The 27,753-nt window shown below is 44.4% G+C and overlaps 1 protein-coding gene across 1 annotated transcript; it reads left to right on the top strand.

Moving 5' to 3' along the window:
• The first annotated feature begins 20 nt into the window (after window positions 1–20).
• Window positions 21–27,283, top strand: lats2 (large tumor suppressor kinase 2). Its single transcript, XM_080478656.1, has 9 exons — window positions 21–228; window positions 7,738–8,467; window positions 18,995–19,127; window positions 19,223–20,826; window positions 22,584–22,811; window positions 22,970–23,324; window positions 24,166–24,348; window positions 25,011–25,117; window positions 25,790–27,283. The coding sequence occupies exons 2-9, from the start codon at window positions 8,102–8,104 to the stop codon at window positions 26,339–26,341; spliced, it is 3,528 nt and encodes a 1,175-aa protein (XP_080334782.1). The 5' UTR covers window positions 21–228; window positions 7,738–8,101; the 3' UTR covers window positions 26,342–27,283.
• Window positions 27,284–27,753: the final 470 nt, after the last annotated feature.

Genomic DNA, 27,753 nt, shown 5'->3' with positions numbered 1-27,753 from the left:
GTGACCTGTGGAATGTTAACAATGCAGCGAGTGTCCAACTTTGTGCTGCATTTCTGATCCCGAGCGGAGAAAATGGAGGCTTATTTCATCACATTCGCCCCGCTGCCCCGTCCCCTCCGAGCCCCGCCGCCGCCTCGACGCGCACACGGACTTTAAAAACTCCACTTTCTGTCGGGACTTTTAACTCCGCTCACCTCGAAGCTCGACTTATTCTCCTTCTATCACATGGTAAGTGGAGCGTTACTTCTTTTCTCTGGGAGGGGAGTGGTGGTGCTGGCTCTTATTTCCACGACTCGCTGCTGTGAAGAGGGACTCAAAATGAAGGCATACAGGAGTTAAAATGGGTTTCTTCTTTCTTCCTTTTTTTTTTCCGCTGCTTCCTCCACAGTATTCTGGGCTTTACAGGACGACCCCCCCCTCCCCCCCCCCCCTCATTTTCCCCCTGCACAGGAATGTGTTGCTCCTCTCAGCCCCCCTCCAAACCCCAGCCTGGGATACAGTCCGCAAGGCCACAGAACTTTAAAAGAGACTTCCCTAACTTATTGCATGTCCTCAAACGACTGCAAACCACATCGAATACAACTTTCTAGCGGTTTTCTCAACTTTTGACGCAATTCTAACGCGTTTTTCAGCAAAAAATAAATGAAGTCCCTTTCAGACTTGTAACCCCTGGTGCTAAATTTAAGTCATTGCAGATTTTGCATGGGGACACCCAAGGTCCTGGTGTTCTGTTCACACAATCGAGCTTGTTTAAGCAAATCTGCATGCGCAACTAACAATTGGATGGATCGTCTGGCTCGTGCAGTAATAACTTGTTTGGATAGGAAGGAATAGTTTGGCACTGATGCCACCATGTGTTTCATTCAGGTGAGCCACTACTATGCTCCAACTCACTCCACCTTTGTGTTTTAGTCACATCAGTCCAGGTGCTGGTTTATATATATATATATATATATATATATATATGGGTTACACGTTAGTTCACCAGTGCATTGATCAGTATTCTGTCTGAGCAGCACAGACCTGATCACATCACATCACTTTACTAGGTGAAGGATTCTTTGTCATACCAGTACACTGTTACATGACATGGTAGGAAATTGTGTACTGCCCGTTCAAGGCCAAAACACAAGTAAAGAGTAGAATAGAAAGTAATATAAACAATCTATACAGTTTTTTACATAGTAAACGGCTAAATAGGTGTGATGTCAGTGCAAGTTGTGAGGGCTGGGCTCTACCAGAGTTTAACAGTGTTGAGAGCTTCCAGAAAGACGTCCCTCGGTCTGGAGGTCCTTCGTTCGATGACGTCTGAACAGTCCAAACCCGTGTTTATCTGAGCGAGCTGCAAGAAGCGTCACAGGATGCGACAGGATCATCCTGTGATGCTCTGCAGAGTTTCATCCAGTTAAACAATGGAGGAAATGGAGGATACTCTTCACTGGACAAGAAGTGGTGCAATAACTACAATAATCTATAAGAACGTATTTACTATGTAAAATACATCCACCCCCATACTCTGTACATGTCCACACTTATAGGCACCGTGTGCATATTTTTCTCTTATATTGTATTTTTATCTGCTTTTTTTAGTTCCTGCTATGTGTGCTTCTTTCTCTGTACTATCCTGCTGTACCACTACAAATTTCTCCACATGCGAGATAAATAAAGGGATATCTTATCTTATATCTTATATCTTATATCAAAAAAAGCCACCCTCACATTTCTCTGTTTTTTCTTATCTTAATCATCGTCTATAACGAAGCCAGATTGCCGGACCCTGGAGGTCCAGGACTCAAGAAGCCCGTTTTACCACCTTAGTCCTTGAGCAGGAGATCTTTTTTTTTTTTTTTTATTTCGCCAGTTTTGCCTTTGTGCTCTGCTGTGCTTTACTATGTTGTGAGTTATGGGGAGAGAAGTGTCAGGGAAGGCCTGGCCGGATGAACGGATGCACAGAGATGATGCTGGATGCTTCCTGTGGAGCCGTGTTGTGTGTTAAGGCTCAGACGCCTGGTGAAACACGGGACGAGACCGTCCCTGTGTCGATCCTGTGGCATGTAAATAGTCTGATTTATTCTTTGCTGCTTTTTATAATACACTTGTAATTTTGAATCTCATTTTAAACAAAACTTCACATTTTCTCAGTGATTAACAGTAATAACCGATCATTTTTGATTGTGAGTTGTCGCTGAAGATAAAACAAGTTATTTCGGTCTTTAACGACGCGTTTTTGATGTTTTTCATTTCTAATTTTATTGAGTTTCCTGTTGATCTTTCAAATCAAACTACATTTTCAAAACCTACTGCAATGTGACATTCAATATGATATTTAGCCTAAAGTCTCACTTACCAGCAAATAACTGACATTTGATTAGTTGATGAACAAATCATCTTGTTGATAAGCTGGAGTTTCCCCTGCAGCCTTCCTGCCACCTCAGTGGTCCTCAGAGATCAGAGATCACACTGAATTCTCCTGTTCGCTCCTTCCCAGATACAATTAACCCTGTTTGTCCACATGCTCTCTAATCTTCCACGCCGGTTTATTTTAACATTAATAGACAAAGGTCTTCTGTGACCGTTTGCAGAACACCATTAAAGAATTGAGCAGTTTGAGGAATTTGTTGTTTGTGGCTGTTAAAGGAATTTCAGTTTGTCGCTTCAGCTTGATTTTGACTTTGGATTTAACTGATTATTTCCCTGGATACTTTGTCAGATTATCCTTGTCAGAGGACTCCAATCATTTTACCCATTTGTCCTGCAAGTCACTTTTAGAATGTCACTTTTGAATACCAGTACTCCGTTTTATTTTGAAGATGTTTCAGGAACCTTACAGTATTATTTGGATTTCAGTCCCAGTGTGTTTGCATTATCGGTAACTGTGAGTGTTAAGCATGCTTTGCTTTTCAGAAACAATTTTTTTAATCTTTTCTCCCGAGGCTCAACATGTTCCATCCCCCTTTGAAGCCTGTCTCCAGACAGAAGACTCGCATATAAGTAGTTTTTTTAGTTTATTTTGGTCAGCGCGGACCGTCCCATGATTCAGTGGTGGTATGTTACTTGTAGTTACTTGTGGAAAGGAATGCTCATCGCTTGGACACGGCGCCTAAAGCGTCACTGGAATGGAGGCAGGAGATCTGAAAGATGGGGCAACATTTATGTGGCTTTGCTCCCTTGGCCAAACATTACCCCACCACTCGGCAACAACAAGAAAAAAGGCACGTCTCTATCTGCACAAACTTTTAATTTTGCCAATAATGGGAACTGTGTCTCGTTGAGAAATGGCCCAGAGGGATGCAGACTGTCAGAGAGGGGGCTGGTGGGCAGTGATGTTCAAGGGTCTTTTGTGTTTCTCCATTTCCCCCCTGCAGGGTAATTCCATGTTAAATTGGCAGATTTGGGGAAATATTTATAGCCAACTGTTACACTGTAAACAAGGTCATGTGATTAAAGGAAAGTATTTTTGTGTGATCATAACGGGGAGACCCGCCTGTTTTCTGTCAAAAGTATCTTTTAAACATCCAACATGAAGTGACAGTATTAAATATAGTTTAACTCAAACATAAAAACTGCATGTTTCTTCTCCTGAGGTGAGGGACTTCCCTGGCGGGGGCTCCAGAGGTCACTCGGGGGCTTCACACACAATTATGACACAATAAAGAATGCAGAGCAGAGCTGGGAAACTACCCATTGCTTTTAAAAAGCTCCTGCTCTTGTACATTGATGAAAGTGCTTGATTAAAAAAAAGCCAGACCTGCGTGGTATTAGGAGTATCAGTATTTTAAAATCATTTTACAGTTGCAGCCTTTGTTCAAGGTAAATTGGGACACAAACTATAACACGTTAACTTGCCAGGAATATATTTTGTTCCCAAAATAAGTCTAATTTAGTGTTGTTTTGTTCAAACAGAAGCAGTGCATCACGGCATTCATCATGTTTCTAGATACCGCAGTCACTCCTGGGAAATATTGAAATTTTCAGTTCCCATCATGTCTCAGAATTCCAGTAAATATGAAAAAGAAATTGGAGCTTCAAGGGGATACAAACTCCATCAGATGTAGATTCCTAAAGAATGCATCCCCTCCCTAAATGTTTGACGTACCTATAAGAATTTTATCTGATCTATCTTCCCGATCACAAGTTATATCTCTGGTAAACATGGAGAAATTCTGGCTCGCCTGGAAAAAAGTTGCAAAAGGAAACAGCTTATCAGATTCAGCCTGCCGGAACACGCTTCCATCCTCCATCCACACGCCACAGTCACCTCCCGACTATCAAATATTTTGATTTGTCTAGTTCACTCCATGTGTTCTAACCCTGATGGATAAGAAGAGATTTTGTCTCTCCCTGGTACTGATTATATCAAATGGGGCTCACCAAAGTACATATAATCTTTTAAAATGTACCAATATTTACCTGGATGTTAAGTATTTTATCATTTGTTTTGTTTTTGTTTTTCTACATCATAAGTAGGTGATCATCATTAGTGATTTGTGAGTGATCGGGGATCGGCAAATCCAGCCGATCACCCCGCCGAGCTAAAAAAAAATGGGGGGAGAAAGACCGCGGTCCGCAACGTCCCCTAATAACCACAACAATCAGGGACTAGAAGCTCCGGTCGAGCTGCAGAAGCTAGAAGCAGGCGGAGCGGGGCCATAGACCTATAACAATAGAGTTATATATAGTGGTTTATGTGCGTGAGTTTTACAATAATTTCTAGCTAAACAAAGCTTCTGCCAATAGTGCTTTTAGCTTCAGACATCTTAGTTGCTCCAAAAATAGACTATTGAGTATATTTGCAATAGCAATGTGAGTATCGGATCGGGAAAGTATCGGTATCGGCCGATACTCAATTCTGAAAAATCGGATCGGTATCGGCGGCAAAAAAGTGTGATCGGGACATCCCTAATAATAAGTTATAACACTGAGAAACGTGTGGACGTTTTGTCTTTCACATAAAAAAAAAAATATATATATATATATATATATATGGATCATGTCTTGACTTAGAATATTGATACCAGTATGGGGTCCATTGCTGCACAGAGTATTCATATAAGCTCCTCGATACAATTCAGTGAGTTATTACCCCGCCTGCATCAGCAACATCGCCCACAGGTACACAGGAGAGTTCCACTGATGGCCCAGTTTTGGAGACTCTTTATTAATAATGAGAATGAGAGAAGTCACACAGACTGTAAATGATGTTCTGCCAAAATACCAAGAGGAGGACAAAGCTCGTTCGTACAACACCAGCAACTAAATCAGCAGTGTATTGATAGACACTGCGTAACGCGCTGCAGACGCAGTAGTATGCCGGAGCCTTCGAGGCCGTTGGAAATGCGTGTGGCGTCGACACAGAGGCTGTGTGGAGGTTCTATTAGTGGCAACACAGAGCCTTCGTGCTTTGTTTGCTTATGGAGTGTGAATTAGGCTTAATGGCTGTTAATGTACTCAGTATCTGCAAATAGCTAAACGTTAATACGTCTATAAACTGGTATCTGTGTATTCCAAAACTTGATTGAAACACATTTAAGCATCAAATAAGATAAACAAAATTACCATGACGGGAATATTACAAAAATGCTCTTTCTACCCGAAACAACAAGATAGTCATTCATGAAAACAGTTGAATTTACATTAATTCTCCTGCTTTATTTCCTTTTGGTTTATACCTTTATATTGGTCTGCAGACATCCATCCGCACCATATAATACATTCTGTTTTGACAGTAAATAATGAGCTTGACCGCCTTTAAACAAATTACAAAAATAATCTTCTCCAGATTTGTTAAACGTCTGGATTAATTGGCCAGAGTTGAGAGCACAAGAGTCTGTAATTTGCTGGAAGACATCAGGTTATTTGTTTTATTTTTTTCTCCCTTCATTCACCTGTCTCCAAGACTGTTTTGGGAACAGAACCAGATACATTAAACGTTAATCACTTAACAACATGATTGTAATGCTAGTCAAGATTTTAAAACCGCAGCCGTGTCCAAACCTGCCACAAGAGGATTGTGTCTTAACTGTTTTCTACTGCCAGTAACAAACCCGATCGCTGTCTGGAGGCGCAATTGCACCTGCAGCCAAATTGAAGTCTTCTTCAAACACAACACACTCAAAGCGTGCGAGCCGCTCCGCTGGAAGGAAACAAAGGTGCCTGACAGCTTCAGGGTCTCCTGTCAAGTGCCGGCTTGTAAAGAGGAACTTTAAGTGGATCCCAAAAGACGAACACAAACACTGACGTGTAACAAAAACAGAGCGAGATGCCCACTTGACTCGGTAATTATCTTGGTTTCAACCGAACAGTCTTAAGTAAACCTTAACTTGATGCTTTAGTGCTGATCGGATGCTGTATGCATGTAGACGGTTGAGTTCTGCTGGTTGATGACGGTCCTTTTGGGTTTCATGTGGCCCTCGGGTGAAGCTGCGATTGCGATGTTTTCGAAGGTCACAACAAGGTCCTCTTTTTGTCAATGAAACATCATTTTAACAGCATTTAGTGTGTATTCTCCATCTATCTTCCCTCGTCTGTATGAATCTCAGACATTCATTTTAGTTGCAGTCTCAATTGACGGTTAAGCTAATAAAGATAAAGATGAAAAAATAAAAATTCCAGGTCCTGTGAAACAAATGTCAGTGCCGCTATGTGATTCTGCATGTTTACACGTTTTCAGTTAAAACCCTTCAGACACATTCAATCGACATTTTCAGCGGGAAGTCACACTTTATGGACGTTCTGCAGCCCGGTGGGTCTGTGGCGATGTGTGAAGCAGTTGCTCCTGTTGGTGCAGTGGAGGAACCCCACAGGACCGTGTACCCCTCGATCATAGGGGAGAGGCTTGGAACTTTCACTGAACATTTCTTATTACGTAGATGCAGGATTAATCCAGAATGAGTTATGTGGTATTTGACACCGTTTTTCAACAGACAGACGTTTTCATTCAATGTCCACCTTCATGATGACTGACACAATCAAACCGCCGTGGATTCAAGAACAAACCAGACTAATGGTATTACACACAGTTTTCTCATATACCCTAAATCACACAAAGCAAACAAACCTTTAAACACTCAGCATCTCATGGGGTCACCCCCCAAAAGTAAACGCCTCACGTTGGTCCCCACGTGAATCTCCTGACGGGAACATTTATTGCGCATTTCATCCAATCGGCCCCGGAGGAGTAACGCCGCTGCGGCAGAATGCAGAGAATGCTCCTCCAGATAAGACCGTTAGGTGGTGTTAAATGTCTGATTACAGAGGAGCATCACAGACTGACCGCTCTCTTGTTTTGACCCGGCGCTCCAGCTCTTGGAAGAGTGTTCGTCAATGACCACCTAGCAGAAGTATGCAGTGACATGGGCGGACTTGTGCAACTGCAGCCATGCACTGGGAGGGGGCAGGTGGCCTTTTATTGCCCTGAACATTCTTGAATAATACATGAGGTATGCGCCAGTGCTTATACATTACTCATACTGTAGATCCCTCCCCAGCTGATCCCTGTGTGACCACCAGCAACATCATTGAAATTCCTATCTGTTACCTTGCATTGCATCAGAATATCTGAGGTTATTTTTATTCATTTTTTATTGTTTTTTTTTTTTTTACTTTTCGTCGTAACATTTTTGGTTGACTTAAAGAGCAGCATCCCTGAAGTGTCCGATACGTGCAGTGATTGTAGGAACCTGAAACATTTTGCCTGACCGCGGTCTACATGCTCTCACTGCCTCTCTTCCTCCACAGGCGCAGATTGGCATCATCATGGTTTGGCTCCACTGTGCCCTCGTGACCGGCTGCATTTCCTGGAATAAGCTGGAACCCGAGCCATGAAATGTCACACCATGGCATGCCTGTAGTATCCCGCCTCGCCTCCATCCACCCCACCAGCGGGAGTCAGACACAGAAAGTGAGACAAACGACGAAGGGACTAAGAGGACGACTCCTGAATCTGTGCCTCCGATCGGGTCTGCTGGGGGATCTTTATCTATTTGGGTCAGACAGCTTGAGGGGGATCATTTGAAGGGTGAAACAAAGTGAGTGCCAGCTTGTGTGTGTGGGTGGGTGTGTTTCCCTTTTAGAGTAGGTCACTGGCCTTGGCACTGAGGCCATGAGGCCCAAGACTTTTCCCGCAGCCCCGTATGTGGGCAACACACGGCAGAGGCTTCAGGAGATTAAAGAGGGCCTCAAACAGCCGGCCAAGCTGGTGAGCCAGGCCCTGCACGGCGGCAGCTCCCGGAGCGAAGGCAGCAGAGGAGCCGACTGCAAGAGCGGGAAAGACACGGCCAGCCGGCAGCAGCAGCTTCGGCCTCCGCAGAAGTTCAACAACTACCAGAATGCACTGCGGGAAATCCGCAAGTCCCTCATGCCCTTTGCCAACGAGTCGGGCCCCTCCTCCGGGTCGGCACATCCAGCGGGCGCCGGGGAGGTGAATCGACAGATGCTGCAGGAGTTGGTGAATGCCGGGTGTGACCAGGTGAGCCAAACAGAGAAAAACTGCAGAATGGATTGGACAGAATTGTCGTGAAAGTGAAAATGTGCCTTCGCTTGTGCGTATTTCTGACACTCCTGATATTGTGTCGACTCACATTTTAGCAGAAGTGGGAGGTACTTATAGGAGGGACCTTTACGCCTTATAATACCTTTACGCCAAATATAATAAGATGTAGTTCTTCTCATATTAAACTTCTTTTTTCACCTTCTTGCAGGCTAATATCATGCATCAAACAGACTTTTTGCATATGAATTAGTGAATCTCATCGATAACAAACTTAAAACAGCGGAAGGAGACGAGTACAAAAACTTCTCTGTTGAATAAGTCCATGACGAGGAGAACTAGTAGCTACTTCATTAAAAATGCAATCTGGTAACATGAAGTAACTTTTTTCTGTCCAAATTCTATTTATGAGAAACACACACACTGCTGCTGCCTATCACGGGCTTGTGCTCCTCTGCCTGTTCCTGCTGTGCCCATGTGATCACCCTTTTCTAGGGAGACGGGCGACACGTTTCACTGCTATTAAATTCAAATCAAAGAAATTATTGTGAATGAGTGAGAATGACCTTTCTGACCATTGGGTAAGGTTGAAATGGACATTTCTGTAATTTCTTTGTTCAGGATGCTTTCTTTAAAAGTGCCGCATACTGCAGTTGATAGTGGATGTCTATTACATTGGAACTAGTGTCGCTGTTTCCACTCTTTTTTTTTATACATTTCATAGACTGTGATATCTTACTCCAGTGGTCCAATAACCATTAGACTGCCTCAGCTGAGCACACGGCATTGTTCCAGCAGCTCTCGTGGAGGGGTCTGAATTTAATCTTTTTCTCAAAAATGCCAAGAAGAGTGCAAAGCAAGCGGAACCCATTATTATTTCCTGATCCGCAAACGACGCTAAAGTGTAAATCCTCTTCCTCTGCCAATGTTTCAAACACTCTCAGGACTTCTGTGTCAATAATTTGTGTCTTAGAGCGTCTTCACCCTCGGATCTGGTGCAGTTGAGATGAGTTTCAGAGGATTGTTTTGTCTGGTGATTGTAGTTGAGCTGTTGCAGAACTGAGCGCAGGACATGTCAGGTTTCAGTTGTGTCATATCTTTACAGCATATGTGCACATCAGATCTGACTTTATATAAGCTGTGAGTTCTAATCTGTGTTGATTTGGCCCAGTCCACTCTTTATTCTTGTGGAATTAATTTCAGAAAGAAAAGTAGCACCAGATCTTTTGGTCTAGAATAAAAAATGCAGATGTAAATAACTCCTTTTTAGCAATAATTTTGATCCTCTTTTCAAAAAAAAAAAAAAAGCGAACTGGTCTGGACCAGGGAACCACTAGAAAAGTCTCTCTTGAAGCCACGCTGCCTCCATCAGTCAGGAACACTCAAAGGAAGCACTTATGAATGTTATGTATTTCAATATGCACTACAATACAAGTCTCACTGCCAAGTGGTATAGTGCTCTAGTTACATAACGGTGGGACCGTGAGTTGAAATATCAGGTGGATTTCCCAACGGGTCTTTCTGTGCCCGACTTGAGGAATGCAAATATGCCATTGAACATCTGTAAAACGTAGCGGAAACAAGTGGCTGTGTCACAGTTGACCTTCAGCTGCAGGAATTGCAGCACGTAGGGGTCTTGTGAATCCTGTTACTCAGGGGCCGACCTCCGTCTTGTTGGAGGACAGTTCACATCAGCTTCCACAAGCCTGGTCTGACGTAGACCATTTTAAACTTTACGTTTGCACAATTTCAAGTTGCACCTCTGGAAGCTGCCGACAAGCAACTGTGGAAACAGGAATTCTATAGTTTAGCCTCAATGCTGCATTGAACATGCACTTGCTGCACCCTGTGCCGTCTTAATAGGAGCCCAACCAACATGACCGTCCCTTTGAGAGCTGTGACAAGGTCAAATCAAGTGAATGAGTCCAATTTGAAGGGAAGCCAACCAGACGTCCATATCGCAGCATCCAGCTTTGTCAGGTTAGGATGTGGTGCGTCTGTGTTGGACGATGACGAGCCCTGTGATGGAGCACAGGATGTGAAAAATGCTTGGCTCGGGCCCCTGCATGTACTGCGAAGGAGAGAAAGTTATGAGGCTGGCTAATGCGGCTAATTTGCACCCTGAAGACCCGCTGTGAGCTGATATCAGGAGGACCTTTGACCTGCGTCTTGTTTCCACGTCTGGACTGAGTGTGGACGATGCTACAGCGGCAGACACCCCAATCTGAGCCCCGAAGTTTTGTTTTTTTATTATTTCAATTTACTTACTTTTTGGGTTTGTTTTGGCCTATTTTGTGCTCTTTAAATCCTTTTAATCCTCATTCAGTGGGTGGTTCACACGAGAGGAAAAGCTGATGGTACCTGGAACATTGTGGATTGAAATAAGAATCTGTTGGGATACTTCTACACTCCCTATAGGAATAAATTATATTTCTGTGTTTTTTCTTTATTGTGAGAGTAATATTAAATTTCAAACATATACCACACATGAAGCGGCCATTTCTATTGTGGGTTGTAGCCTGACCTCCATTGCTGCCACCAATTGTGAATGGGCCAGAGTGGTGCTGGCCCGGTCAATACAAACAGGAAGCTAACTTTCAATGGCAGCAGGGTGGAACAGTTCCTTCTACTGCAGTCGAGTCGCCGCCAAACGTGTCGCTTTGCCTCCTCCTCCTCCTCCTCCTCCTCCTCCTCTTGGTCTCTCCTGAACTGGACGTCACATTCCATAGATTTGTCCCATTTCGTTGATGTCGACAGCAATGCATTGCTTCTGGTTGTGTACTAATGAAAGAAGTTTACTGTGTTTTTCTCTCTAGCGGTGGTACTCTTGAATTTGTCGCACTGAAATAAATGCTTCAACGTGAGAACAGACCCGCACAGTGTGTAGTGGTTAGCACTGCTGCCTCGCAGCATGAACATCCCCTCGTCGGAGTTGGGCTTGGCAGCCTCTCTGTGGGAAGATTGCATGTCCTCCCTGTGTGTGGGCGGGTCTTCTCTGCTTTCTTCCCACAACGGCCCTTTCAAGCATATTTACACACATTTGAAAATTTTAGGGGGGCCTGAGTGTAAAAACACAAACTTTTCTGGTAGTAGTTTATTGTTTTAGAAGAAATCCAAACAGTTCAGAGTCTCAGATAATCATTAAAACATGATGCAAAATCAGTAATAATAATTATAGTAATAAAGATTATGGATAATATAGCAAAGCTTCATCTTGGAGAATTCAAATACAGAATAATAGTACACATTATCTTACTATTATACCACCAGTGAAGATTTGATATTTAGCAATGTGGTCCAACAAACTGAAGACAGAAATAACCTCAGTTTTATGACAACATAATGTTGACTGGTTAAAGAACAGACAACATCTTTACCAAGTCAACCGTGTTGTATGACCATGACTAGTATACGCTGTGTCTGAAGTTTTGCTCACTTATGTTTCTTTGCTTCTATTTCTGGTACTATGTGTTGAACTTTAATCATACTTTCAGATTATTGTCTGTCTCGTTTATTGGACCATTTTCCAGTCTTTTTAAGGCACTTTGTAATATCTCTCTTATCGCTGCATTCTATCATGTGTGTCAATTAATTGCCCTCTATTGACTCTTAGTAGACGTTTCTCCTCAGCACATGCTAGAGAAGGCAAACGTTCATCTGGTTTCTCCGTATACCAACAATGGCAAACTGCTATAGGCTTGTGGAAGAGGAATTAACTGGTGAATTCACCTGCTGTGAGAATGTCTGTGCACGTTGAATTAAGGCGTTAACACAATGACGGTTTCAAGTGAAAAGAGAAAAGCTTTGTTGCATTTTGGCTGTCCGTTTACACGACAATGGTGGTTAGAGCCACTGAAAATGCAGTTTTGGGTTCCGAATAAAATCGAAAAATGGCAACTTTCTGAAAATGCCCCGTCTATGTGTGTGTAGACAACGGAGGTGCTGCTGATGCTGCTGTGGCAGTTATTTGTTGTGCACATATACAAGTAGATGGACTGCCAGTCGATATTCTCCTGAGAATTGGTAGTTTGATTGTTGAGTCATCTGGAATAGCAATCCAACATGGTCCTCTGTCCAGACGAATGTCCGTGTGCTCGCCATTGTTTTTGTTCTATGTTTACGTTTGTGTGGTTTGATTACTAAAACAACCAACAGCACCAACTCCTGGCCCAACATGCTAACCACATCCTTTTCAGCATTACTGCCGTGTCCGTGTAAACGTGAAACTTTTCAATATTGGAAAATAAATTAAATAATAATTTTTTTTGAGGTCCTTTTATTATTATTTTAAAACACATTTGACGACCGTCATATATCAGCTGTATTGTCTTTCCTTCTCCGTCCTCGCCCATCTTCTCCAGCTGCAAATCACAGAGCAATGTGGCTTGTTACACAATCATTTTTTTAAAAGAGGAAATGTTTTGGAGGGGGAACGAGGGTGGGGGTGGTATGACAGGCACTGGAGATGAGAGGGAACGAAAGGAAGTGGAGGGAAGCAGGGTGCGCTCTTGAGATTTCTTTGCTTTTTTTTTTTTTTTTTTTTTTTTTGGCCTCTTTCCTGAACTCCTCCTCACAGGCCTCTTACTGTATGCGCAGGACAAGGAGAAGGAATCCGGTGCACGCTAAGCATATTTAAGCCTTCAGCATGTGAGCAAACAAACATTGTGGTGTTTATGTAACAATCAGAGCAACAGGACGTGAGTTTAGAGGCGGTGTGTGTGTTGTGTTCGAAAGGCTCACACTGAATTCATTTGTAAGGCAGGCTTAGCTGGGCATTGTGTTGCACTTGTTTTGTTTAAGTTTGTGTGTTTTGCCACAGATGTGGAAGATGAGAAAGATGGACAGTGATAGCCTTTTCAGCTGTCTCTGGGAATGACACATTCACTGTTGGCATGTTCCATCTGCTTCCGCCGCGAGGTCCCTCATATGGATGTGATCTGCAGGGCTCCCGTATCTCAGAAGTGGGTCACATCACGAACTTAAGTTCTGAAAACAAAACCATCCAGATAATGTCTGTCCCCGCCGTGCAGAGAAAAATAAGACATTTGTGTGTGTGTGTGTGTGTGTGTGTGTGTGTGTGTGTGTGTGTGTGTGTGTGTGTGTGTGTGTGTGTGTGTGTGTGTGTGTGTGTGTGTGTGTGTGTGTGTGTGTGTGTGTGTGTGTGTGTGTGTGTGTGTGTGTGTGTGTGTGTGTGTGTGTGTGTGTGTGTGTGTGTGTGTGTGTGTGTGTGTGTGTGTGTGTGTGTGTGTGTGTGTGTGTGTGTGTGTGTGTGTGTGTGTGTGTGTGTGCGCGTGCTGGTGATTATGAGTTTGGGATAAGACGGAGGCTTGTGGCCCACAACCGTCATGACAAGGGTGCAAATGTGGCCTGGATATTTTCAACTGGGAGAGAAGAGGGATGGAAGAGAGACTCTCCAGATTGCAAATAGCTTGAATTCCTGCTTCCTGGCCTGAGGAATGTGAGCGAGGAATATCTGTCGCCATGACAGCCGGGGTCACCAGTCCCACCCCCGCCCAACACACACACACACACGATTTGCTGGCAGTTCATATGCGACTCCGGTTCAAATACAACTCGGTCCTCAGTCTATTTATGACGGGATTCATTTTGATTTGCTGGCGGTTGAATTTCCCCTCCAAACTTTCAATATCTTGCTGTTTTCAATGTTAGTGGTTGTTTTTGAAAGAGACGGTAATGTTGTATATGAAGTCCACTGTAAAGGCTAATATATAAAGTACAAGTCTCGACAGTTGACTTTCTGCCTTCTGGTATTCTTTTAATTTCCTACATTCTACAAGATCTCCGGTGATATTAGAAATATGGATGACAGTGGTGACAGTGTAGGGAGGTAGAGGTTAACATCAGTATTTACAGACACCGCTTTGGTCGGACATTTAGGAGTACAAGTTCAGAGGATCATAGTACAAAATACAACCTTTGTAAAGGGAAAAGCAGATTGTTGACAAGGAAATTTAACATTTTTTCACAACTGTGGTGGCAGAGTATTAGGGATTTTTCAATTGTGTAAAATGATGCAATGACACTTCTGCTTTAAACTCGTAAAAATGAAGTTTATCATTACTGGTTTACAGTACACAAACCAAACACTAGAAATGGGCTCTCAAACTCCCAGGATGTCAAAAATATTGACAAATGCATTTTGATAATAAAACTAAAGAATCAATTTTGGTGAATTTCTATTTGAAACAAGTCGACTATGCTCGGAGCGAGGCAGCACCAGAGGAAGAAAAAGTAGTTTTAGCTGAAGGCTAAAAATAAAATGGATCAAAACTTATTTGCATGAGCAATCATAAATAAATGTGACTACTTTTTGATTTTTGTTTATCATTAAAAAATATGAGCATAAGTGCTATCACCTGACTTGCCAGAACTGAGTACCAGTTTATATTATTGGCTTATCAAAATATTTAGATTAAGCATTTAAGAATGAATAAAAAGATCCTACTGTTTGCAGTTTTGTATTATTAAACTATATTTGAAAGAAATGGGACACTTTGAGAAATTAGAGGTGGTTTTTTTTTTTTGTCCTATTTGAACACTGAAGTGATACTCCGAGGTTCACCACGGGGCAAATACAGAGTGATGAACAACCACACATATTCATGTTCACATCTATGGTTGACACCAATCAACTTCAAATCATGTTTTGGATTTTGAAGCAAAGAAAGTTGCACACGCAGGTAAAACATGTCAACTCGACACAGAAATGCCACGCAAGGCAACAGACGGGCGTACTACATAGTTTTGAGTCATTTCCATGGCGTCGTATGGACGCAGGTAAATCCTGGACCGATGCCACGAGGACGGGGAACTTTATAAGTACGGGGAGAAAAATAAATATTGTTTTGTTTCGTGTGGACGGAGCCTTAATGTATCTTACCGGGAAGCTGCTGGTACTGGTTTCCAGTAGTCCATGCAAATGTTTGCCACTATTCAGGCTTCATTTCAGTTTTATACGTTGTCATTGTCAATAAAGTTTAAAACTCTTGAAAGTGGCTGGCTTAGTGATTCACGACAAGTATGGAAAGCAGAGTCGGAGTAAAGAAGCGAGAAAGACTGAGGCAAGGAGGACAAAATGTGACATTACAGGGCGGCTCTGGCAGCCTGCGCTCTCTGTTGGCTACACAGGAATTTAACTGACACACACATACACGAACACACAGGAAACGCAGTATAAACTCTGTGTGTGTGTGTGTGTGTGTCGGTGTGTGTGTGTGTGGCCCTGTCCTGTGCTCAGGGAAATAAAGTTATGTATGGTCTTTGCGAGGGGAGGGGACCAAAAAGGCCGGCTTGTGCACGTCGCACTCACACACATGAGCACGCTGGCACGGACACTGCGCACACGTACGTTGTGCAGAAGGCGTATAAAGTGTGTGGCCTTGGCATTTCCGGCCTTTCAGAGCCGACTGTGCCCACAGTCGCTGCGCAGTCCTACTTTGAAACGGTTTATTGTATGTTTGATTTACTGTCCTCCTGACAAATAAAGGCTGCCAGTAGGTCTGACAAACCGCAGAAAGTTGGACCACAAAATGGCTCCACAGGGATGAAACCTCTTTTCTCAGCTGTTCTTTCATTTCCTCGCACTCTTAAAGACAAAGGCATTTTTTCTTGCCTCTGTTGTTAGATGATATGCTTTGTATTATTTTACAAAAAAAAGATATTGTTCTCATTGAGGTGCTGTAAATGAGGATGGTAGATGGTTTAAAAAAAAAAAAAGAAAAAAAAAACCCTCATCATGTAGATTTGTATATCAACATGCACAAAGAGGCAAAGATATGACTTTACTGAATAAAGTAAAATTCAAAATAGTATAATAATGAAATTAAATATGATTTAAAGGCAGCATGCTTATGACGGTGGAGCTCGCTGCAGCATGCGTTCATCAGAACAATGAATTCAAACACTTTCTGGAGTTAACCTGGAGAATCACTTGGCTCTACCATATAAAACTACCCCAGAACTGCTTTATAATACAAACTATTAAATGATGGCAGCATGGTGAGCAGTATGGACTCAACTGAGGTTCAGTGAGGGCCACTGAAGATTCAGTAGCTGACAAAACTCCCAAGTAAAAGCCAAAATCTTCAACAACAGGACAGTAGATAGGTGGTATGAACTATCTAAATTACTGGTACTTCATTAATCCCCTTGGGGAAATTCCTTTGTTCTGCATTGACCAATCCTTATGGTGGAGCGGTTTGTGTCATATTCCCCCTTCACACCCCCAGCCCCCACACACTCCAAACCTAACCCTGTAAATCAGGTATATTCAGTCAGTATCTTCTACTATATCACTAAGATCTACTGAAGTGCACAAAGAGGGCAGTCAAAAACTGAGTCATCATGGAGTCACTTTTATTGATATGCTGCATCACAGCTGATGACAGTTTTTGCCATTTCGGCTCACCTCAATACAGACGATCTGACTCACAAGGCTGCTGAGTGATTTATGAACTCGCAGCAGCACTTAGTATCAGCTAAAAATGATCTTGAAGCCGCCTCAATGATTTAAGAGCTGGAATATTGTGCTCACATCTCTTGGCTCTCATTAGAAATCTGTCTGCGGGGGACTAAATACACTGCAGGTGTCGAATGGTCTCTTTGGAAACTGCGGTGGACAGGCGTCACTGCAGTTCATAATTGACATGCACATGTTGTGCGTGTGTTTCTTTAGATATTCATGCATGCCTCAGTCATGTCTTATAAGATAAGATATCCTTTATTTATCTCACATGTGGAGAAATTTGCAGTGGTACAACAGGATAGTAAAGAGAAAGAAGTACACATAGCAGGAACTAAAAAGGCAGATAAAAATACAATATAATGAAAAATATGCACACGGTGCCTATAAGTGTGGACATGTACAGAATATGGGGGTGGATGTATTGCACATAGTAAATAAGTTTTTATAGATTGTCGTTGCTATTGCACCACTTATTGCACAGTTGGAGTGGAGTGATATTGTCCGGTTGTGGTGTGTCAGTGGTCTACTGGGAGCAGGCTTGGTTGATGTGCTTGTCTTTGGGTATCAATTTGTGTTCTATTGACGAATGAAACGCCAATCCTCACGGTGCTTCGGATTTTGCCGTGCCCCCATCTCAGACTTATCCAGGGTTGTGAAGCTTCTATTGTCTGTAACAGTTTTGTGGCTGTAGTTCTCGTGGTGGGCCAGCAGGGGCGTCTCACTCTCTCCGTTGGTCCAGCCAGCTGAAGTCTGAGTTGAAATGTCTTTGCAGTGAGGTCATATGCCATTCGAGGGGATTTCCTCATCTAGGTGTGGGTCGCTCTGTCGGTGGAGGGAAGAGCAGACTTTCTGCTGGGTTTCTCCCCCTCTGTGGTTCTGTTTGTTTACATGTTTACTGGTGTAAAACAGACGGTACACTCAGGAAGAGAAGTGCTGGTTCGCTGTCTTCAGCACGGGAAATCTTGATTTTCTAAATGGGGTCACGTCCAATCCACAAATATCTCGGCCTCACAGCTTGCAACACACCCGCTGTTAAACTGATGAGCTGCATTCAAATGAAACGCATCGATTGTAAAATACCTCTCATAAATTAATGTTTCTGCCACTCTTATTCCAGATAACGCTGATATGTCATTACAGTACTGAGACTTACACCTCAGGATGTCTTACTCTTAACTTTTTATATGAGCCAAAAGTATTTTCAGTATTGTTTAATACAAACATGGTTGCAAACTTTTATAGTGACCCGCCTGCTGTCTTTGGGCTGGATGTTCATTATGTTCCTCAGTGGGTAGTGCTCTCGCCTCACAGCAAGAAGGTCTGTGGGTTCAAACATGACCCGGGGATTTCTGTGTGTGCATGGGTACCCCCCCCCCACCCAGCTCCCCTTGAGCGCTGCTCTGTGCGGCTGCTACCGATGAGTCAATTTGGCATGAATTTCCCCTCGGCTATAAAAATAAAATTTTAATTTAAATTAGACAGACAGTCGCTGTTAATAAAGACGGGGTTTACAATGTTTGTGTCAAATTAGATTAATTTACCACAATCTGCTTCCCAGCTATGACCATGAATCACTAGATAACATTGGATCAGAGGTTTTCTGAATAAGGCTGAGGTGGGCTCACCCATCACGCTTTGCTCACATTAACACTTCGGTTGGAATTTTGTATTTTTGTGTTTAAGAGAGGGTAACCACTTTCCAAGTCTTTCCATCCCTCTACATTTTCGTTGTGTTTTTTGGGTAACTGACGGGAAATCACTGGTATGTGACCCTTGAATGGAGAGGATGCAGGTGCTTGAGCACCTACTGGACCCGTCTTGTTTTTTGTTTTTTTTGTCTGCATGTTTATATCAGCTGCTTTGTTTTCACAAGTGTGGCAAAAACGCACATTCCTGTTTTCATTTACGAATTAGTGTCTGATTAATTGCAGGTGTCTATTAATGCATATATGATTTATTGTTCTCCTCTGTATGAAGCCTACAATCAGGTGCTAAATCACTTCTCCTTGTCTGCTTTGCAGGAAATGGCGGTGCGTGCGTTGAAACAAACAGGCAGCAGGAACATCGAAGCAGCCTTGGAGTACATCAGTAAAATGAGTTACCTTGACCCTCGCAATGAGCTCATCGTCCGTGTCATAAAACAGACTTCACCAGGTACAACCTCCATTTCAGCAAATTAGCATGTGCCTGTAATTTTCAATCAGTAGTTGATTAAACTTCAACCGTCGTTTTGCCGCCTCTCATCACAGGAAAAGCTGGCATGCCAAATGCGATGGACCTCCGGCCAACGCTCGAGGCGTCAGGCGAGGCAGGTGCCATGCCTCCATATCATCAGATGGGAGCTCCGATGTATGAGGGTGTGACAGGATATGGGCCAGAGGGTGAGATACCCCGACCCTACATGACTGCTCCTCCCGTCATGAACTACATGATGCCCCCATCGGGTGCAGCACAGGGCCCTGCAATGGGAAACCCCATGGTGGGTCGACCTCCCAGTATGGGCACATACCCACCAGTGATGGCGTCCCAAACCAACCCAGGTAACACAATGTATCCCCCCGGGGCCCAGCAGAAGGGCTACCCAGGCAGCATGGAGCAGCACGGCCCTATGATGGGCTACAATGTCCCTGGACAGCCCTTGCAACTCCAGCCGCAGCCTCCAGGGGGCCCTGTTCCAGGTCCACACTATGACTATGGCCACGCCAGGCCGCACATGATGGAGCCTGCGGGCTATGGAGTCAAGAGGACCCCCTCTTTTCAAAACAAGATGCCAGCACCCCCTATGGCACCCCCAGACAACTATGTCACCATGCAGGGGAAAGGAGGCATGGGCCAGAACGGGCCTGGAGGAGCAGGTGGAGGATACCCCACTAACTTATACCTCCCTCCTCATTCTCACCCAAGACAAGCAAGCCCCACCTCACACCAGGTCCACATGATGTCTCGCTCCCCTGGTGGGGTGGCAGCGATGGGTCCTGACTTCTCAGATCTTCCCCAGGGCTTGATGACACCATCCAGGGCCAGCCTCAACCTGGACCTATATGAGCACCACTGGGCCGGGCCTCCTGGCCCCGAAGGGGCCCCGCAAGCAAGACAATCCCAGCCCCAGGGCCCCTTCAGAGGGGAGGTGCGTGTCCCCAGCAGGACAAATTCCTTCAACAGTCGCTCTGCAGGTCCAAACGGGGTTCGGCCCCCAATGGCTACACCTCCTGCAGCTGGGAAACAAGACCCTTCTCTTGGACCCCCGAACACCATCACAGCTGTAACGTCCCCACCCATCCAGCAGCCAGTCAAAAGTATCCGTGTGATGAGACCAGAGCCCAAGACAGCTGTGGGACCATGTCACCCTGGTTGGATGACAGCTCAATCCCCAGATGCCACAGAGCAGTTGGCCTACATGCCAGAGGAGGCATACTCTCTGGAGCCTGCACAGGAGCAACGGTGCCCGCCACCACCTTACCCCAAAAACCTGCTCATGTCTGGGACTGCCGGAGAGCCAGGAGCCCTGGAAGCCACTGGAGCCATGTGTGGAGCTCAGGAGCACAGCGCCCAGGTGGCCAGAAGCACACATGGTGGCAGCGGAGGGAGCGGAAAGGGCGAGGACAGCCAGCAGGTGAAAGAGAAGACAAAGTTGGGGAAGTCAGAAAAAACGGTGAAAGACAAGAAGCAGATCCAAACGTCTCCCGTTCCTCTGAGGAAGAACGGACGGGATGAGGAGAAGAGGGAGTCGCGCATCAAAACGTACTCGCCTTTTGCCTTCAAGTTCTACATGGAGCAGCACATAGAGAATGTTATGAAGACCTATCAGCAGAAGCTCAGCCGCAGGCTTCAGCTGGAACAAGAGATGTCCAAGGTAAGGCCATACTTTATAACCGCTCCTGTTTCATCAAACCATGATTTTAAAAATGCCACAAACCTGAAAGCTATAATAAGGAGCGTTTTACTGGATGATGATACAATATAATGTCTTCTGTAGTCTTAAGTTTGCATTACTTCTATCAATCATAGGAGTACAATTTGAAGATGTTTGAAGTATCGCCAAAGATACTTCATTGTGGGACACGACACTGTCATGAACTGAGCTGCTGGATTCAGTTTTCGGGCAGTTTTATACATTTCTATACATTCAAATAAAACACAAGACAGGCTGAGCTCAGGAGTTCAGAGGTCAAAATGTTAATTTTGGCAAAAATGGAGGGCAGGGGCCATGAGCCCTACACTGTGTGTCTTTAAGCAAAAACCAAAAACTACCACACATGCTGCTTATGAGTAAATGATCTTATCCTCGATGTATTCTGTTTAGCTGGCTGCTTTGAAGCTGAAAAGAATCGTTTAAGCCGATGTTTATACATTGACTGGCAGCGTTACGTCAGTGGTCTCAGAGGTTCGGTTATAGTAGTGGTACAGAATGGGACCAAGATGTGCAACCTCACATAAATAAAGTGATGCTTACTCAAGAGTTTCTCACACTAAATGTTGTACTGTTAACAACTGCTGACAATAGTGAAATTATATCGAGAGGTATCATTGGCCCTTTTCTTCCCTGTAACAAAAGTGTAATCCTGATCATTTTCTGGTGGGTAAAGGTTTTATGCTGCTTATGAAGTACACGGTTATTCCACTGTGTCCCAAACTCTTTTACCTGCTGCTTCTTTGAGTGACTCACTGCATCATCTTGTGGTAAAAACTCCTGTTTCCAGACTAAACCAGCTCGGGATGTTGGTAAACAATATCGAAATATGACATCAGAGCAGTTGTTTTGTCTAATTCAACTGATTTATTGAGGTTATATTGGTTTCCCTTGCACAAGCCTACATTATACAGTTAATTGTGTGCTAAAGCCAGATTACACAGAATACACAGGCATGTTCAGGTGAAACAAGCAAGTCTAGACAAACGGCTGTGGTACAGAATCAAACCTCTGCTCACTGCCCTTCACTATTTTCCTTGAATGGCTGCTAATTATTCACTGTGAAGCTTATTCTGTCTGAAGTGGACTCTGGGAATTGTAGCAAAATGAACTGGGTTTTTTTGTGTGTTGTGGATTTTAAAAATGGCTCTCATCAACCTTTGCAAATTAAATTTGGGTCCCCATGAGGGGACCCAAATTTAATTTAACTTCAAGTCCACTGCTTCTGTCAAAAACTGAAATATTTTTTTTCACCTGAAACCCGATAAACCACTGCTGAAGTTTATGGGGCGAAACAGCAGATCAGATAAGACACCATAATGGGTGCAAAGTCGTGAGGTCTCAGAGGTTACCATCTTGAGAATTTTCCCTCAGGACTCGGTGTCAGACAACAAGATCTTTGTCTGGAAGTGAGGCGTCAGTGTGTTCACTCTCGTGTTTGCTTGCGCTTGTCTTGAATCATGGTCTTGGCCTCTGCCCTTCTGACCTCTTTCATCAAAATGATTGAAAGGCATTTATGCACGAGGACAAAACGCTCCAAATCTTGACTGAGACAGTTAAACAAAAGATTGAGTTAAATTTGGTAACTGAGGTCCGGGTATTAATAAGGCATGAAGAATGGACGTATTGTTTTCTTTCAAAGAAGCTGTGCAGTGATTGTTGCTGACTGTGCTGTGTCACCCTCTCTCCTATGTGCCCAGGCCGGCCTGTCGGAGGCAGAGCAGGAACAGATGAGGAAGATGCTTAACCAGAAAGAGTCCAACTACAACAGGCTCCGTCGAGCCAAAATGGACAAGTCCATGTTTGTCAAGATCAAGACGCTGGGCATTGGTGCTTTTGGTGAAGTGTGCCTCACACGTAAAGTAGACACTGGTGCACTTTATGCCATGAAAACACTGCGCAAAAAAGATGTCCTCAATCGCAACCAGGTAATTTCACACACTTTGGTTGTCATTATTTTAAAGTTTTGACTTTTCACTTAATTTGTTGTCTGCGGTCATTTGCCAAGTTTGTACTGAGAATGTGGATCGCAGACCTCTGTGGGTTTCACTCATGAAGACAAGTTGTTCAAATTCCTCTCATGCAGGTGGCCCACGTGAAAGCAGAACGAGACATCCTGGCAGAAGCGGACAACGAGTGGGTGGTGCGTCTTTACTACTCCTTCCAGGACCGCGACAGCCTTTACTTCGTCATGGACTACATCCCCGGAGGAGACATGATGAGCCTGCTCATCCGAATGGGCGTCTTCCCCGAACCCCTGGCTCGCTTCTATGTGGCAGAGCTCACGCTGGCGATCGAGAGCGTCCACAAGATGGGCTTCATCCACCGTGACATCAAGCCAGACAACATCCTCATCGACCTGGACGGACACATCAAGCTGACTGACTTCGGTCTGTGCACAGGTTTCCGCTGGACGCACAACTCCAAATACTACCAGAAAGGTGAAGCGCTTTCCTTTGTTTCTTTTTTCATGTTACATGGCTGAAATGTGCAAAATCACGTGTTCAGATAGATTGTTCCTATAGTTTTTATATTTAGATACAACCTTATAGATTAGAATAGAAGATTCTTTTTTCATCCCTCGGGTGGAAAATTGAAGGTGTCCAGTAGCTCACATTCATTGTAATGATAAAAATTCACAGTTACTTATTTATATTTTTTTGCAGTCACAATGTAATTAAGGTATAATAAAAAAAAACAGGGATTCAGTTAAATATTTATTTAATATATCATGAAAATAAGCAAAGCAGGGTGGTCAGCATTGCCCATGATGGCCTTTACCCCAGACCCTCGTGCCACAGTTGCCATAGAGTCCAGACCTGTTCCCTCCACTGAGCCAACAGTGTGCAGCATAGAAACCCCCCCCCCGACCCACCACAGTGTGGTAAAACATGTACAGGGGGGTCACTGCAGACATCAGAGGATCTGAGCCTCCTCAGAAAGACAAGGTGTCTCTGTCCTTCTTGAAGATGATGTCTGTGTTTGCAGATCAGTCCAGCTTGTTGTCCGGGGCCACGCCCACATATTTTTCTGAGTCTGTGCAGTCGCCGCAGCCTCTCCTTGAATGAGGACGTCTGAGTTTAGAGGAAAACTGCTGCTCGAATACCACTGTGCTTTGACACTGAAGTCGGAGTTTCTAGTTTCTCATTTGATTTTCTGATTAAATAAATGTTCCTGAATAATCTAGTTTATCTTTTTACTCCCAGGTTCAATGTTCAGCCGGAACAGCCACTGAGTTATGACAATTTTCAATTCCAGCTAATATGTGCTGTTGTATTTCAGGGAGCCACGTCAGACAAGACAGCATGGAGCCCAGTGACTTCTGGGACGACGTGTCCAACTGCCGCTGTGGCGATCGGCTGATGACGCTGGAGCAGCCCGCCAACCGGCAGCACCAGCGCTGCCTGGCTCACTCCCTGGTCGGCACACCCAACTACATTGCACCTGAAGTTCTGCTGCGCAAAGGTGGGTGACAATAGAAAAGATATTTGATGGAGCAGATATTTTTGGTTTCACTGGATCAGATGCTTCTTGTCGTTTAAATGGTCAGATGCCCAAATTAAAATCCTGTCAACTGCAACAAATGACTGATTTACCCACCAAATACATTTTCTTTGGTGTTTTCATTTCCCTTTTTATTCTTTCAGAGCCTGTGTGTTCTTTAATTTTATTAATCACCCACCTTTTTCCATTTCTCTGGGTCAAATTCATTTGAATTGGTTAAACCGCTGTGTAACATAAGAACTGTTCTAGTTCTCAATCAAGTGAATTACCAAACTATTTACAAATTAAAACAGAAATCCTGCATTGGACAACATTGCGCTGCCTGCTTTTTGTGTGGTATTGGCTGTTGGGTTTTATTTTTGTCATACAGTGGATGATGTGTTTAGGGTTTCTGTTTATGCCTGATGCTGCGCTACTTTTCAGGGCAAGAAATACCATTAACAAGTGCACCAATTAAGAGGCATAACTTCAGCTTTAGTTGTCATTTCCTCACTGATCAATGCTCTAAAAAGATGATAGAACCTGTGTGTATACATCACTGTCAGCCATTGTGAACTTGGTTATTTGTATTTGTCTCTGAAGGTAAAGCAGCTGTTGAATAATTACGTGTGCCTTGTGTCCAGGTTACACTCAGCTGTGTGACTGGTGGAGTGTGGGAGTGATCCTGTTTGAGATGCTGGTTGGACAGCCGCCCTTCCTGGCTGCCACGCCCACCGAGACTCAGATTAAGGTGAGTTGAGAAGGTAATAAGGGATCCCTGCTTTCAGATGGGTTCCACTGGATTATCAGCAGCCTGAAAACGTGGCTGAAATCTCTACTTTTTTCACCTCAGTGACCCATTATTTTTTAGAACAGTTTGATTGGGGGGAGCAGGGCACAGAAAGACCCCATTTAAACAACTGATTAAACTCGATCCACACGTAGATCTTCTGCAGAGGTAGCAGCCACTGCGACCACCTGCTTTTATTCAGATTGCACAACGATTTTCTGTTCATTTTATTTTCGCAGCGCCAAATACAACGCAGTCATTTCAAGGCACTTTGACAGAGAGAAAACAATAGTTATGGATGGTTAAACCCCCAGCAGCTCCCCATTTACAGCACTAATCAATAAGGGAGGGCTCTAAACTAAGTAAATAAAGGACAGAATTCAAAGTGTTCGTTTTTGATGAGACCTGAGTTAGTGGGCGTGCGTTCTCTCTCCCTGCTTTTCTGCTGTGGTTGGACTATCTACTGTGTGTGTGTTTAGGAGTAAGGTTTCCAGGCAAGAGTTTGAAATTTAAAATTTGTGTAATGTCAAAGTGAACTTTGGTCTTGCTATTGTCTTCGGAGTGATTTCCCTTAATGCTATGACAACTACTACATGTGATGATACTGATCTGTCGTGTCTCTCCTCCCTGCAGGTCATTAACTGGGAGAGCACTCTGCAGGTGCCCGTCCAGGTCAAACTGAGCCCGGAGTCGATTGACATCATCGGCCGTCTGTGCTGCTCTGCCGAGGACCGCCTGGGTGCTAACGGCGCCGGGGAGATCAAGGCCCACCCCTTCTTCGCACAGATGGATTTCTCCAGCAATCTGCGGCAGCAGCCGGCTCCCTACCGACCCAAGATCGCCCACCCCATGGACACGTCCAACTTCGACCCGGTGGAGGAGGAGGGTGGCCCGGGGGCGTGGAGCGACAGCGGGGACAGCACGCGGGCGCTTGACGCTCTCTGCTCGCCGCATGGGAAGCACCCGGAGCACGCCTTCTACGAGTTCACCTTCCGCAGGTTCTTTGACGACAACGGCTGCCCTTTCCGCTACCCGAAACCTCCGGAGGCCAGCGAGGGGCTGCCGAGCATCACTGGAGCCGCTGGCATGGGCCCAGAGGAAGAGGACCAGGAGGAGGAGGATGAAGAGGAAGACGAGGACGAGGAGGGAGAGCAGGGGGAGGGATGTGAACCGGTGTATGTGTAGAGCGGAGCACTGACCGACTCCCTGAGAGGCTTTGCTCCTGATTAACACTCGCCACTCGGCTCACCCCCCTCCTGACCACTGCTGCCCTTCTCCATGTTTGCTTCTGGGTGTGGAGGTGTGCGTGCTACACGGGTGTGACCGTATATTCAGGCTTATCTGCCAAGTGTGATTGACACGCTGCCGGAGCAGGATGGAGCAACATTGCCACCTTGTGGAAGCTGAAATGCATCCGCAAAGACTGAAATTGCAAACCTTCCCCAATGATCCGGGACCAAGAACCAACATTCTGTGTGCGACTAACTGCGTTGATGGTGAACAGCAGAGCGAGACTCAAACTGTCCAGGCTGAAAGCAGGCTGTTATATTCTTGGGAATGTAAGGATGTCAGATTAAAGGGGTTCCTCTGGGTCTTCCAGTGGTTTCTTGTCCCATTCCTTCCACCCCGTGGTCTTACAGATGTCTCAAACACCGGCCCGTCACATGGGAGTGACATCTCGTTCAACCTGAGCTGCTTTACTCTCAAGTATTGGACACGGCAATGTGAAGAGTGGAACTAGTTTACTCGACAATTACGCCTCTTTCACAGCCGCTGCAAATAAGCTACAAGCGCGTGTTATGCACGTCCGCACACTCACACACACCTACAATTTGTGCTCAGTCGAGGGGTGAAAAGGCCGTTGGCTGTCAGGTCAATGACGAAGACGTCAGCTCAAAGATGGACAAAGAAATTGTTGCACACAGAGAAATGGTGCTTCACTGTATTTGCACCGTATTTGCTCCATGTATCCTCTATATCCACACACTGCCTTTTTTAGTTCATTGTTTAGGTGGAGGTGACTCCAGATAGTCATCAAACTACAAGGCCTGAGCATTAAGTTCACATCTGGACTCTAAAAAAAAAAAAAAACGGCCAAATGTGTTTCCTATTAGCCTGATTCAAGACTGAACCGCGGGAGTATTTATCAAGACCAAATTTACTGAACCAGAAGTGTCACTTTAATCTTACCACAGAGTGAATCTCTTCTCCTAATCTAAGAGGAACGCTTTGGCATGTAAATTATTCTTTTTGTTTACAAGGAGACATTGGCACCACTCGTGTGCTGAACTACCGAACGCCATGAAACGTGATCCCAATCAAGAAGATTCTGAGGAGGATCAGCACAGGCCTGAATCCTTTTGGGCTGGAATGATCAAAGATTAAAGCTCACACACACACACACACACACACACACACACACACACACACACACACACATTCATCAAGGTGCACAATTGTACAGCTCGTTTGCAAAGATGTGTTTAAAAAAACAGTTGCATTGTAACTTAACCAGCCTCCCGCCTATTCTGGGAGCCCACATGAAAACAAAGCAACGTGTCCTTACAACAGCCAAACATGTGATAGTATGACTATGT

The sequence above is a fragment of the Lipophrys pholis genome (assembly GCF_963383615.2).
Source record: "Lipophrys pholis genome assembly, chromosome: 13".
Lineage (NCBI taxonomy): Eukaryota > Metazoa > Chordata > Actinopteri > Blenniiformes > Blenniidae > Lipophrys > Lipophrys pholis.
Note: the sequence above shows the minus strand (reverse complement) of the source record. Positions and strands in the feature narration are given on the sequence as shown.

Coding starts and splice junctions, on each gene's coding strand:
- lats2 (XM_080478656.1), top strand. CDS start 8,102: ATGAGGCCCAAGACTTTTCCCGCAGCCCCGTATGTGGGCAACACACGG. Junction 19,128..19,222: donor CATAAAACAGACTTCACCAG/GTACAACCTCCA, acceptor CTCTCATCACAG/GAAAAGCTGGCATGCCAAAT. Junction 24,349..25,010: donor TGAAGTTCTGCTGCGCAAAG/GTGGGTGACAAT, acceptor CCTTGTGTCCAG/GTTACACTCAGCTGTGTGAC.